This window comes from Molossus molossus, unplaced genomic scaffold (assembly GCF_014108415.1).
Source record: "Molossus molossus isolate mMolMol1 unplaced genomic scaffold, mMolMol1.p scaffold_m16_p_4, whole genome shotgun sequence".
NCBI lineage: Eukaryota > Metazoa > Chordata > Mammalia > Chiroptera > Molossidae > Molossus > Molossus molossus.
Genome location: NW_023425377.1, coordinates 46,621,894 through 46,634,397, shown reverse-complemented (window position 1 = coordinate 46,634,397; position 12,504 = coordinate 46,621,894). Strand labels below are relative to the sequence as shown.

At 42.2% G+C, this 12,504-nt stretch overlaps 1 protein-coding gene across 5 annotated transcripts in view; it reads right to left on the bottom strand.

Moving 5' to 3' along the window:
- Positions 1–11,803, bottom strand: part of FAF2 (Fas associated factor family member 2) — a 71,854-nt gene extending 60,051 nt beyond the window's left edge. For 3 of the 5 annotated variants that reach the window (XM_036239713.1, XM_036239714.1, XM_036239709.1), the window contains exon 1: positions 11,716–11,803. In XM_036239713.1, coding sequence (XP_036095606.1) covers positions 11,716–11,778 — 63 coding nt within the window. In that variant the 5' untranslated portion in view covers positions 11,779–11,803. Of the gene's footprint in view, positions 1–3,254; positions 3,337–5,298; positions 5,373–7,649; positions 7,900–11,715 lie in introns of those variants that run through there. The other 2 variants (XM_036239711.1, XM_036239710.1) reach the window with 2 other exon arrangements.
- Between the last annotated feature and the right edge of the window lie 701 nt (positions 11,804–12,504).

Here is a 12,504-nt window from a genome sequence, read left to right as displayed (position 1 = left end):
GAAGATGATATGATGACCTCAAGGCAGAGAGGGGCACTTTTGAAGATGGAGGAGGGGCCCTGAGCAGAGGAATGCAGCTCTAGATGCTGAAAAAGGCCAGGAATCCGATTCTACCCTACAGCCTGTAAAGAAGGCCTGGTGGACCTTTACCTGGGTTTCAGACTTGTGATATTGATTTCAGGTTTCCGGCCTCCAGAACCTCTTGTGTCAATGCCTGGATATACATCTGAATATACACCAGCCTTCCAGATAACCCTGATCACCCCACTGAAGGACTCATGTATCCAGACTGCTGATATCTGACTGGTAACTGTCCTAGACCAATCCTAGGGCTAGAATGCAGGACTAATACTTATTAAGCATGTACTTCAGCCCTGGCCGGTTTGGCTCAGCGGTTAGAGCGTCGGCCTGCGGTCCGGAGAGACCCGGGTTCGGTTCCCACTAAGGGCGCGTACTTCGGTTGCAGTTAGTCCCCAGCCCTGGTTGGTTGTGCAGGTGGCAGCCACTCGATGTGTCCCTTTCACATCGATGTTTCTCTCTCTCTCTCTCCCTTCCACTCTATCTGTACAAAAATTGGAAAAATGTCCTCGGGTGAGGATAAAAAAAAAAAAAGAATGTACTTCAAACTCTAAGAACTCTTAACTGCAAGCCCCTCCACACCCTTCTACCTTTTTAACTTCCTCCTTCTAATGCATTGTATCTAAATTCTCCAACCCTGACAGGACCTACAATCCACTGACCCTACTACCTTTTCACTGTACCTCAGCACCTCTCTTGTCATTTCCCATCTTACTCATCATAAGTTCTATAGCTAAATATTACAATCACTCTCTTGCATACATCCTCAACTCCTTTGCCACTTTATCATAAACATATTCCCTTGGCTAAACCACAATCTTTTTTTTTTTTTTTTTAAATCCTCACCCGAGGACACTTTTCCATTTTTTGTTCAGACAGAGCGGGAGGGAGAGAGAGGAAGAGAGAGAGAGAGAAACATCGATGTGAAGGGACACATCAAGTGGCTGCCACCCGCACGACCAACCAGGGCCGGGGACAAACTGTAACCGAGGCACATGCCCTTAGCGGGAACCGAACCCGGGTCTCTCTGTACCACAGGCCGACACTCCAACTGCTGAGCCAAACCTGCCAGGGCCCACAATCTTTTTTAAAATTCCAAATCTCACCCTGCTGGTGTGGCTCCGTGGATTAAGTGTCATCCCATGGACTAAGAGGTCTAGGTTTGATTCCCAATCAGGGCACATGCCTGGGTTGCAGGCTCAATACCCAATAAGGGGTGTGCAGGAGGCAGCTGATTAATGTTTCTCCCATCATTGTTTCTATCTCCCCCGACACACACAAAAAAATCAATAATCATGTTATTGTTAAAAAATAAAAATTAAGTTAAATTTCAAATCTCTGACTACTCTGAACCTGTATCCTCACAGCTGAAGGGGGCTGACTGGTATTACTTTTAATAAATATATGATCACTAACCTGAAGTAAATCTGTAATACTGCCTGGCCTTCATACTAGTTGCCTAGTCCATTCACTCCTACTTTCCTAGATAATCATACCTTCTCTCTCCTCAAACTTCCAACACCTCCTCTATCTTCATTCTTAATTTGTGATCTTATTTACTATTTCACAGAGAAAGTAATCAAAAGTTCCAACCTGCACATCAATTTCCCTTCCCTTATCTTTTCTTTTACCATGGACAAACTTATCCATGCTTCTGGCAAAGGCCAATTCCTCCTCTTGTCTTGTACACCTGTTCCTGTCCCCTTCTCTAGTCAAGAATATAGCAATAGCAATTCTCCTTCCTCTGCATCAGATTTTCCAAGTCTATTGTATGTCCATCATCACATACCAACATGCTGATTTTTCCTCCAAATTAAAAATAAATAAATAAATCTCTCTTCCCCAATCCAGCTCCTGCCCAATCTTTCCTTTTTATAGCAAAACCTACAGAAATTTCCAATTTCTCATGCCATTTCCTCTTGAACTCACTCCAATCAATCTTCACCTCCCCAACATTCCAACAAAACTTCTAGTCAAAGTCACCAATGACCCCTACAATGTAAATCCAAAGATCTGTTTCCATTCCTCAAATTACTTCACTTGAAGTCTAGGACAATAAATACACTGGTTTTCTTCCTACCTTGCCAGCCATTATGTTTCCTTTGCCCAGTCCTCATTATAGCATCAGAATGCTAAAGATTAAAGTGCTCCAAAGCTTAGCTCTCTGATATTTTCTTCTTTACGTATATAGTAGTCCCCCCTTATCCCAGGTCTCACTTTCCACAGTTTTGGTTACATATGAAAATACTACATGTAAAATTCCAGAACAATTCCTAAATTTAAATTGCATGTCATTCTGAGTACCGAGATGAAATCTTGCACTGTCTCATTCATCCTGGGACATGAATCATCCTTTGTCCAGTGTACCCACGCTGTATATGTTGGTCATTCAGTAGTTGTCTTAAAGCTGTCTCTTTCAGTATCACAGTGCTTGTATTCAAGTAACCCTTATTTTACTTATTAATGGTCCCAAAGAAAACTAGTGAGGCTGGCAATTCACATATGCCAAGGAGAAGCTGTGAAGTATTTCAAGTGAAAAGGTAGTACATATAGGAAAAACACACAGAATACATGGGGCTCTGTACTATCTGTGGAATCTACTGGGGGTCTTGGAATGTTTGCCCCCTGGGTAAGGGGGCACCACTGTATATTCAGAATCCAGCTCCTCCTTATACCTACACCTTCCTTCATCCTGGTCTAAGCAGTTCTGGGATCACTACAAAAATCTCCTAATTGGTCTCCCTCCCCTTCCCTTATCTTCCTTCAGGCTATCCTCAAGAGTGACCTCAATAATCATAAGTCCTGTCATTATTCAAAATCTTCTATGGCTACCCATTTTAACACAGAGTTAAAGCCAAAATCTTTACAACAGCCTATATAAGGCCTTCCATGAACTAGCCCTACCTTCAACTCTCTGACTTTATCTCCTATTATTTTCTCCCTCCCTCCCTTAGTTCTAGCCATACCGGCCTCCTTGCCATTCCTAAACAAGCTCCCAGAGCATGCCTTAGGGCTCTTGCACACCCTATTCCCTCAATTTGGAATCCTGATTTGTTTCACACTTCCTTCGGGTTTTCACACAAATGACACTTTCTCAGTGAGGACTTCTCAAAATTCCCTATTTATTTCTCTCTACAGCACTTATCACCATCTAACATAATATACATTTCACTTACTTATTATGACTCTTTCTAGTCTTCCTTCCACTGGAATGTGAGCTCCACAAGAGTAATTATTTTGGTGACAATTATTTAAGAACTTTAAGAGAAAGAAATTAGCCTGTCAATTCTCTAAAGTAAAACCTTTTATCTCGAAATTATATCTATGTTATACTTTGCATCATGATATAAGCTTTAAATATGTAAATAAAAATTAAATAAAAACTATCCATGTGAAAAAGAACTTTAACAGGTGCTTGCAGTTGGTTGACTTTTTTTTTTTAAGTCAAGTTGTAAACTATCATTACAAATTAAAAATGGGATTATTAAAAATCTTGACCAGATATAAAACAATTAAAAACCTTTCAAGGTACATTGAGAAAAACCAGGCTCTTTTTAAAACCACATTTGTGCCCTGGCCGGTGTGGCTCAGTTGGTTGGAACGTCATCCTGTACACCAAAAGGCGGAGGGCTCCGTTCCCGGTCAGGACATGTACCCAGGTTGCAGGTTCGATCCCAGTTTGCTCCCTAGTCAGGGCCCACGCCGAAGGCAAGCCGATCAATTTTCTCTCTAACATCAATGTTCTTCTCACTCCCTTCCTCTCTCTAAAATCAATTAAAAAAAACCAAAATACACGTTTGTCATTATCAAAAAGAGAAGTCTTTAGATGAAAATAATAAAAACCCCATGCTGCACAGATAATGCAGCTAGTTCTAGTTATCTGGTCAAGGGGCAAAGAGCAAGCACATAAGGTCTTTAGTTCCAATCTTTTGTTCATTTCTTATTGCTGAAATTTCATACTCATTTCTTCTTGTTAGATGATTACACTGAATGATGACAGAGATGGTAAGCTGGCACACAGTAGGTGCCAAATAAATAAGAGTTGCTTGAGAATGGCATAAATGTATACGTACAAGGATATTCATTGCAGCATTATTTATAAGAAACCAAAAAATAAAAACAAGCTGATTGTCCACCTTGTCTCGTCTACCAAAACTACAAATAATTATAATACTGTGTAACATACAAGTGCTTCATATTTGTCACTGCTTGAGATACACTAACATTTAATTACTGAAACAAGCCCTGACTGGTTTGGCTCAGCGGTACAGCATCAGCCCATGGACCAAAGAGTCATGGGTTCAATTTCAGCCAAGGGCCCTGGTTTGGTCATGCGGGTGGCAGCCACTCAATGTGTCCCTTTCACGTTGATGTTTCTCTCTCTCTCCCTCCCACTCTATCTGAACAAAAAATAAAAAAATGTCCTCAGGTGAGGAGAAAATAAATAAATAAATAAAAATCGATGGAAAATATCCTCGGGTGAGGATGAACAACCAAAAAAAGTCGCAGAACCTATTAACAACATTAAGTGAGGATTACTGTAACTGGAAAAGCTAGGGTTCAAATCCAGGCTGTCTTATTCCAGAGCTGGTCTTCATGACCACTTACAATGCTATACTGATTTTTGTAAGTATAATATGATCCTATCTCAATAAGACAAAGAGAGCAGAGCTTTCTTACCAATGAGAATGGGATCTATAGCTTACCAATTAATTGAAAAGTTGCTTAAAGTGAAGAATAAAAACATCCTTACATTAGTTAAATACTTCATTTAAACATAAAGCATATACATCTATGCAGATATCATCGGATGAAAGCCTACCCTTTTCTTTAGGGAATGGGTCCACTGACATCTGAAGTCTTTCTAACATAAACCATATCCCTAAGAAACTGATTTGACTGCTTGAAATGGAGTGCAACCTCAAACCCTTCCTAAGTAGAAAGTGCACAATCCTTATCTCAATGAGTTTCCCTAAAGATTATATTTGTACCTATCTTGCCCACACCTAAGTGAACAGCAATTTTTCAGCAACTTGCTCCTCTAGAGCTTTTCCAAAGCATTTAATTTAGTCTTCAGATAAACAAAAACTTTTCTGCATTGCTATTTTATTGTTTATATAATATATTTATATGACAAATATAACCAGCACACAACAGTTTGGGAGAAAACACAGTAGACTCTTGTCAAGAACACAACTCAACTGGTGAGAGCAAAAATACCTGGGGATAGCCTTGGCCAATGGAGCATTGTCCCGCACACTGAAAGGTCTTGGGTTTGATTCCTAGGTTTCGGGTTCAGTCCCCTGTAGGGATATGTACAAGAGACAACTGATCGATGTTTCTTTCACATTGATGTTTCTCTCTCACATCGATGTTTCTCTCTCTCTCTCTCTCTCTCTCTCTCTCTCTCTCTCTCATCAATAAATATATCCTTGGGTGAGGATTAAAAAAAAAAGCCCTGGCTGGTTTGGCTCAGTGGTTGGAGCATCGGCCTGCGGACCAGAGAGTCCTGGGTTCAGTTACCGCTAGGGGCACGTACCAAAAACAAAAACAAAACAAAACAAAAAACTTGGGTGTATTAGAGTAGACCTTAGAAAATGAAGGCTCTGTTTAGTTAAGTGAAGGTTAGGGTAAGAAAGCAGATATATAAAGCATTTGTGTATCTGTATATACAGAAGAAAAGCATATACAAAGATAAACAACAAACCAGTTATGAGGATGAGGGGGGAAAGATCAGATTTAATTATCCTTCTATACAATTTTATGCTGCTGACTTGCAATAAGCATGTATTAACTTGGTAGTTTTTTAAGTAAAAAAAAAAAAAGCTGTGAATTAGATAAAAATATCTCCATTTTATAGATAAGAAAAGATTCAAAGAAGAACTTGCCCAAGGTTGTAGAACTCACCAGAAGCTAAGTTGAAAGGCTAATTCTGGGTGCCTCATTTCAAAGCTCATGTTTTCTCTACAACATTAAATTCCCTGGCAAAAACTTCAAACAGATCACTGTTTTTGTTTGTTTGTTTGTTTAAATATATAAACAAAAGGCATCATGTATTTTTCCTTTAGGTAATAGAGTCTGATGAAGCCAAAGGGAAGATTTTAAAATGAGTTTGATTCTACAGCCCAGAGTTCAGGCTTACTTTTCTATAACTTAAGAGAACAATAACCCTAATATCCATTTAAGAAGAAAGAAATTTTGCCCAGCTGGTGTGGCTCAGTGGACTGAGCAGCGTCCCATGGACCGAGAGGTCCAGGTTTGACTCCCCGTCAGGGCACCTGCCCAGGTTGCGGGCTCAATCCCCAGTGGGAGGCGTGCAGGAAGCAGCTGATCCAATGTTTATCTCTCACATCAATGTTTCCATTTCTCTCTCCCTTCCTCTCTCTCTAAAAAATCAATAATAAAAACATCTAGGAAATGAAAAGAAAATTTGTACTCCTATACTAGCAGAAAGATAGTTTCTTCCTCTGCTGGCCATGCATAGTTCCTTCAGTCCATTCTCTCTCTGTCATATCTTCCTCTAGGACCTAGAGTCTAGGTGTTCAAACAACAACCAAAAGGCAGCAAACCAAGGCGCTAGAGGAGCCTGCAATATTTGAAATTTGGGAAAATGGACTTCAATAAAAGTAATCTTCCCCATACCTGAATTATCTCTTCTTAAAACCTATTCTTGCCTTGGCCGGTCTGATTTTGTTTGTTGGAGTGTCATTCCATTCACCAAAGGGTCACCAGTTCAATTCCTGGTCAAGGGTACATACTCGGGTTGCAGGTTCGAGCCCCAGCCCCAGTCGGGATGCATATGGGAGGCAACCAATCGATGTGTCTCTCTCACATCGATGATGTCTGTCTATCTGTCTCTCTTTTTCTACTACTCTCCCTTCCATTGTCTCTAAAAATCAATGTAAAAAAAATATCCTTGGATGAAATTAACAAAACAACAAAAACCTACTCTTTCCCATTTGAAACAGCTTAAAACAAATGTCTGCATTAGTTATTTGTAACTCAACCAATTCCAAAATAAATAGGAGAAAAGGATAACTACAAAAATCATAGAAGACAGCAGACTGAGAAGCATGATAAATATACCCAGGGTGTTCCAATAAAATTTCATGTCACATAAAAAGGTGAAATAGAGGAAACATGAGATTTCTAAAATATTTTACTTTTGCTAATTTCAACATATCAAATGAAGCAACATATTGAGAATTAGCTCCACTCTTTCTCTTCCAGTCCCAGGCACTTCGAGAGCTGCTGGCTTCGGTGCAGATATGGCTAAGTCTAGGAACAACACCAGGCACAACCAGTCCCCAAAATGGCATAGAAACGGAATAAAGAAACCCCAATCACAAAGATATAAATCTCTTAATGGGGTGGATCCCAAGTTCCTGAGGAACACGTGCTTTGCCAAGAAGCACAACATGAAGGGCCTGAAGAAGACGCAGGCCAACAACGCCAAAGCCATGAGCACACATGCCTCAGCTATCAAGGCCTTCATAAAGCCTGAAGAGGTCAAGCCCAAGATCCCAATGGGCAGCAACTGCAAGCTCAATCAGCTTGCCTACATCGCTCACCCCAAGCTTGGGAAACGTGCTCATATCCACATCGCCATGGGTCTCAGGCTCTGCCAGCCAAATGCCAAGGCTCAAACCAAGCTCCAGGATGCAGTTTTAGCTGCAGCTCAGGCTCCCGAAGGTGCCCAGGCCCCCACTAAGGCTCCACAGTAGAGGCCTCTCTCTGCCAATGTGAGGATAGGAGTGGTGTGACCTCTGGGCTTCTGTCTGCATGGAGCTGGTATCCTCATGTGCTTTTGTACAAATAAACCTAAGGCAAGAAAAAAAAAAAAAAGAACTAGCTCCTAGCAGTGTCACACTGTTCTATACTGACCGCTGTGGAGATTCCAAGCATATGCTCCATACTGTTTGTTAGTGAAGCAAACCTGAAACCTAGTGTTATTTCACACTCTAGTTGAGAAAACTTTTGATAGCTCCCCACGTCTACCCATTAAAATTTAAATCACTGTGCATAGCTTTTATTTTTATTTTTTTAAATCCTCACCCGAGAACATTCCAGCATTTATCCTCAGAGCAGAAGGGAGAGAGGGAGGAAGAGAGAGACATCGATGCAACAGAGACACATTGAGTGGTTGCCACCCACATGTCCCCAACCAGGGCCGGGGACAAACTGCAACCAAGGCACGTGCCCTTAGCGGAAACCGAACCCAGGACTCTCCGGTCCGTGGGCCAACGCTCTAACCGCTGAGCCAAACCAGCCAGGGCTAGCTTTTATTTTATTTTTATTTTTTTCTTTATCGATTTTTAGAGAAAGAGGAAGGGAGAGGGAGAGGAGAGAAACATCGATGAGAGAGAACATCGACTGGCTGCCTCCTGCATGCCCCCCACTGGGGATTTGGCCCACAACCCGGGCATGTGTGCCCTGACCCAGAATCAAACCTGTGATCTCTTGGCACATGGGTCAACTCTCAACCACTGAGCCACACCTGGCAATTGTGCATAGCTTTTAAAGGCTTTGGGAGGCCCTGGCTCTAAATTATCTTTCCAGTCTTATTTTCCACTTCTAATTCTCTAAATCTATCACAAACACATTCCATTTCCATCCCTTGCTTAAGCTGTTTCATCAGCTTTCAATACCCTTCTCTCCACCACCTACTGAAATTCTATTCCTCCTTCAAAGTAGCAAAGTGCAGTGGAAAGAATCCAGCCTTCAAATCCAGATCCAGACCCACTAGATTTCTAACTCTAATTCCATTTCCACTACTTATAGCTTAATGACCTTAAGCAAATACTTAGTAAATCTGTTTACTCACCTAGGAGCAGGCATACCACCTATGGCACTCTGTAAGGCTACTGTTAAGGATTAAGCATAATGGTTATCAACCAGTCTCTAGCAACACACCTAAGAGCCATCCTTCTCTCCCCCTCCTATCTGTTCCTAAATTCCCACAGCATTTTGTTTATACCATTTAAGCACTAAAAAACTGCAGGATACTCATTCATATATGTATCTGGTTTCTCCATTAGATTACAAACAAGACAGTTATGGGTTTGGATTTCTAAATCTCGGCCACTTACTACTTATGCAAGTTACCTGACTCTCAGAACCTGTTCCTTCATCAATATACTGAATGGAGGTTAACATCTTACAGTATTATTATGAGGTTTAAGCCCGGCTGGTGTGGTTCAGTGGTTGAGGGTCGTCCAATGGACTGAAAGGTCCTGGTTCGATTCCCAGTCAAGGCACATGCCCGGGTTTCAGGCCTGATCCCCAGTGGGAGGCAGGAGGCAGCAGATCGATGTTTCTCTCTCACATTGATGTTCTATTTCTCTTTCCTTTCCTCTCTATCTAAAAAAATCAATAAAAACATTTTTTAGACAAGGGTTTAAAAGAGTTCATGTACATCAAATACCTGGCATAATGCTTGATACCTAGTAAGTTTCAAAGAATGTATAGTGGCAATCTGGATGATGAACCTGATCCTGAAACTGCTTAAAGAACACATAAATGTAAAATACATTTGCCTTATTAAATCCAATTTCATAAAGCAATCTTAATACAACTTTAATCTACTACTCACCTCTCTTACTGATATAGATATCCAAAGAAGACAAAAACAGAGGTTCACATGCACTTTACTTCAGAAATGCTACTACATATTCATGTTCTTCCAGTACCAGACTAAGTACACCATGACTCATAACTCACATCACATCATTACATTTAAACAACATGGGATAACCCTGAAGAGTTGTAGGGGGTAAAATGATCTGCCAAAGTTAAACAAAACTCTGAAATTAGTGGTCTACCAGGAAATGGAAGCTGTTTATTCATTCTGATTCTAATTTGCTGTGTCATCAACTTCTCTACTCAAAACTCCAATCAAATGTCAACTAACTTCTATGATGGTCTTTTTCCATTTATATACACTTCCAACCCACCGCTCAACATCTTAGTTGATGTATAATTAACATACAAAATCCTTTTAGTTTCAGGTGCCACTGCTCAATTTAAGAGGAAAAAACTCCAAAATTACAGTGAAATCTAATCAAAAAAATTACAGAAAAGCGAGAACTTGATAAAATAAAAAAGACAAATCACAGCATTTGCGTTCCACTTTCAGTGTTACACAGGTTGTATAGCACACAAGTCAAGGTCTCAGGAAAGGTTCTGAAAAGATGGACTTGGCTTTAAATCTGACACCACCACTTACTAGCTGTGTAATCTAAGCACCTTACTTCTTAAACCTCGTATCTTTCATCTGTAAAACAGGGATTGTAACAATATGAATCTCATAGTGTTGCATTAAAAGTGATAATGTACACTAAGTGTTTAGCAAAGTACTTACAACATCATACTCAATAATAAATGGTATTCTAACTAAGAGTGCCTGAGTACTAAGGTTCTTGGTGAATAAATGTTGAAATTAACGAATATTTAGCACATTTTACATTAGGAAAAAGTGTATCATTAACTTTAATTCTCTCTTAAGTTAAGTAATAATTGCCCTGGCCAGTTTGGCTCAGCGGTTAGAGCGTCCACCTGCGGTCCGGAGAGACCCAGGTTCGGTTCCGCTAAGGGCATGTACCTCGGTTGCAGTTTGTCCCCGGCCCTGGTTGGTCGTGCGGGTGGCAGCCACTCGATGTGTTCCTTTCACATCGATGTTTCCCTCTCTCTTTCTTCCTCTCTCTCCCTCCCACTCTGTCTGTACAAAAAATGGAAAAATGTCCTCGAATGAGGATAAAAAAAAAAAAGTTAAGTAATAATTAAGCAGCAGCAATGATATTTGGGAGCATTTTATATTTTACAAAGCCCTTCAGACATCCATAAACTCATTTGATCTCCACAATATCCTCAGGGAATACACATTTTTAAAATACATATTGTATAAGTAAGGAAATTGGTATCCATCAGGGTAAAAAAGAGACAAGGTTACCCACCCTCGTGGACTCCTCCACCCAGATTCTCCAGCTCAGACATAAGTGCTTATTGCTAAAGTTCTTAACCACACACCCACTTTAAAAGAAGTCAGATTCCTGCAAGTTACCACCCTCCTCAATCAAGCACGGTCAAGCACGTGAGTCCACAAATAAGCCCAGGGTAATAAACTCGCCAAAAGCACTGATGACATTTATAATATTGCATTTGTTTCCTTACGTATTGTCCTCCCACACCTTTAGGGCGGGGGCCAGGCCTGCCCTTCCCCCACCAGAACGCCCAACACTAGCCCTGGCATCCAAGATGCCCTCAGTAAATGTTTATGGAAGTAGCAAGGGATGCTGGTAAGTTTTCCAAGGACCCGAAACGAGGCCGACTCCGCGATGGGGATTAAGCATCTCCGGGGGATCCAGAGTCGCTCAGCAGAGAGGGTCGATCTGAGAAGGATGGCTGAAGACGGGCGCCCATAAAGGACATCAGAGAAGCTGACCCGCTGAGAGAAGAGGGGGAGACGGGTCTCGCAGCAGCCGCCGCTGGAAGGCCGGGGCAGCAGGGCAGTTGGCGTCTGGGGGAAGGGGGCCGCCTGCTGGTCTAAGAACCTCAGACCCAATCTCAGGAGGGTTCTGGCTCCTTGAGAGGCCCACTCCCCAGCCCGCGGCACTTGCTGCACCGAGTGATCGCTGCTACCTGAAACTGCAGCAGCTTCTCTGTCTGCTCCTGGGTTAGATCTTGTTCCTCAGGCGCCGCCATTTTGCCGCCGCCTCTACGCTTCTGACCCGTCCGCCCCGTCACCCACCGGAACTGATCTCAGCAGCAACTACGTCCGGTCGGATGGTTCCTGACACACAACTGCGTCTGCGCGTGGGCCGAGGGGGGTGTGGTGGTGATGGTGATGATAGTTCGCGCCGCCAGAGGGCGCCACTCTCGAGCAGATCCCGCACAGTTCCCGAAATTGCCGAGGGTCTGTCGGTCCCAGTTGCCTTCAGGAACGGATCTGCTAGGAAGCTGAGACTACTGAAGGGAGCGCAAAGAGCCGAGAAGTTCCGGAAATTCCCGAAAAACACTCGTCTGTTTTCCGCTGTACTCTAACCGTATGCGGGTAATCTCCGATATTCCTGAATGTCTCTTAGGAAATTGTAGCCCTTCCGAAATATCGGTCGTTTGATTCCTGCTATGATATTTCCAAAAGGTCTTGACCTACTCTCGGGAGGTTCCTAAAGTCACTGCATACTGGTCAGGCATTTCCGACGCCGCCTTCCAGGTGGAAGCTGTGGAAGGCTGTGGCCGGGAAAATCGTAGCTTTGAAGTCTTTTGCTAAGATTTTTGGGACTTGGCTGCGTGGACTTTGATGTTTAATGACGCTACCAGCCTTGCAAAGCTTTCCGTCCACTTCTGTGCCACTCTGCTCCTGCTGTTCCTGCTGCCTCAGGCCTGGAGTTCAGGTGCTGGTGCCCACTCTGCAAAGAGCTGTACATC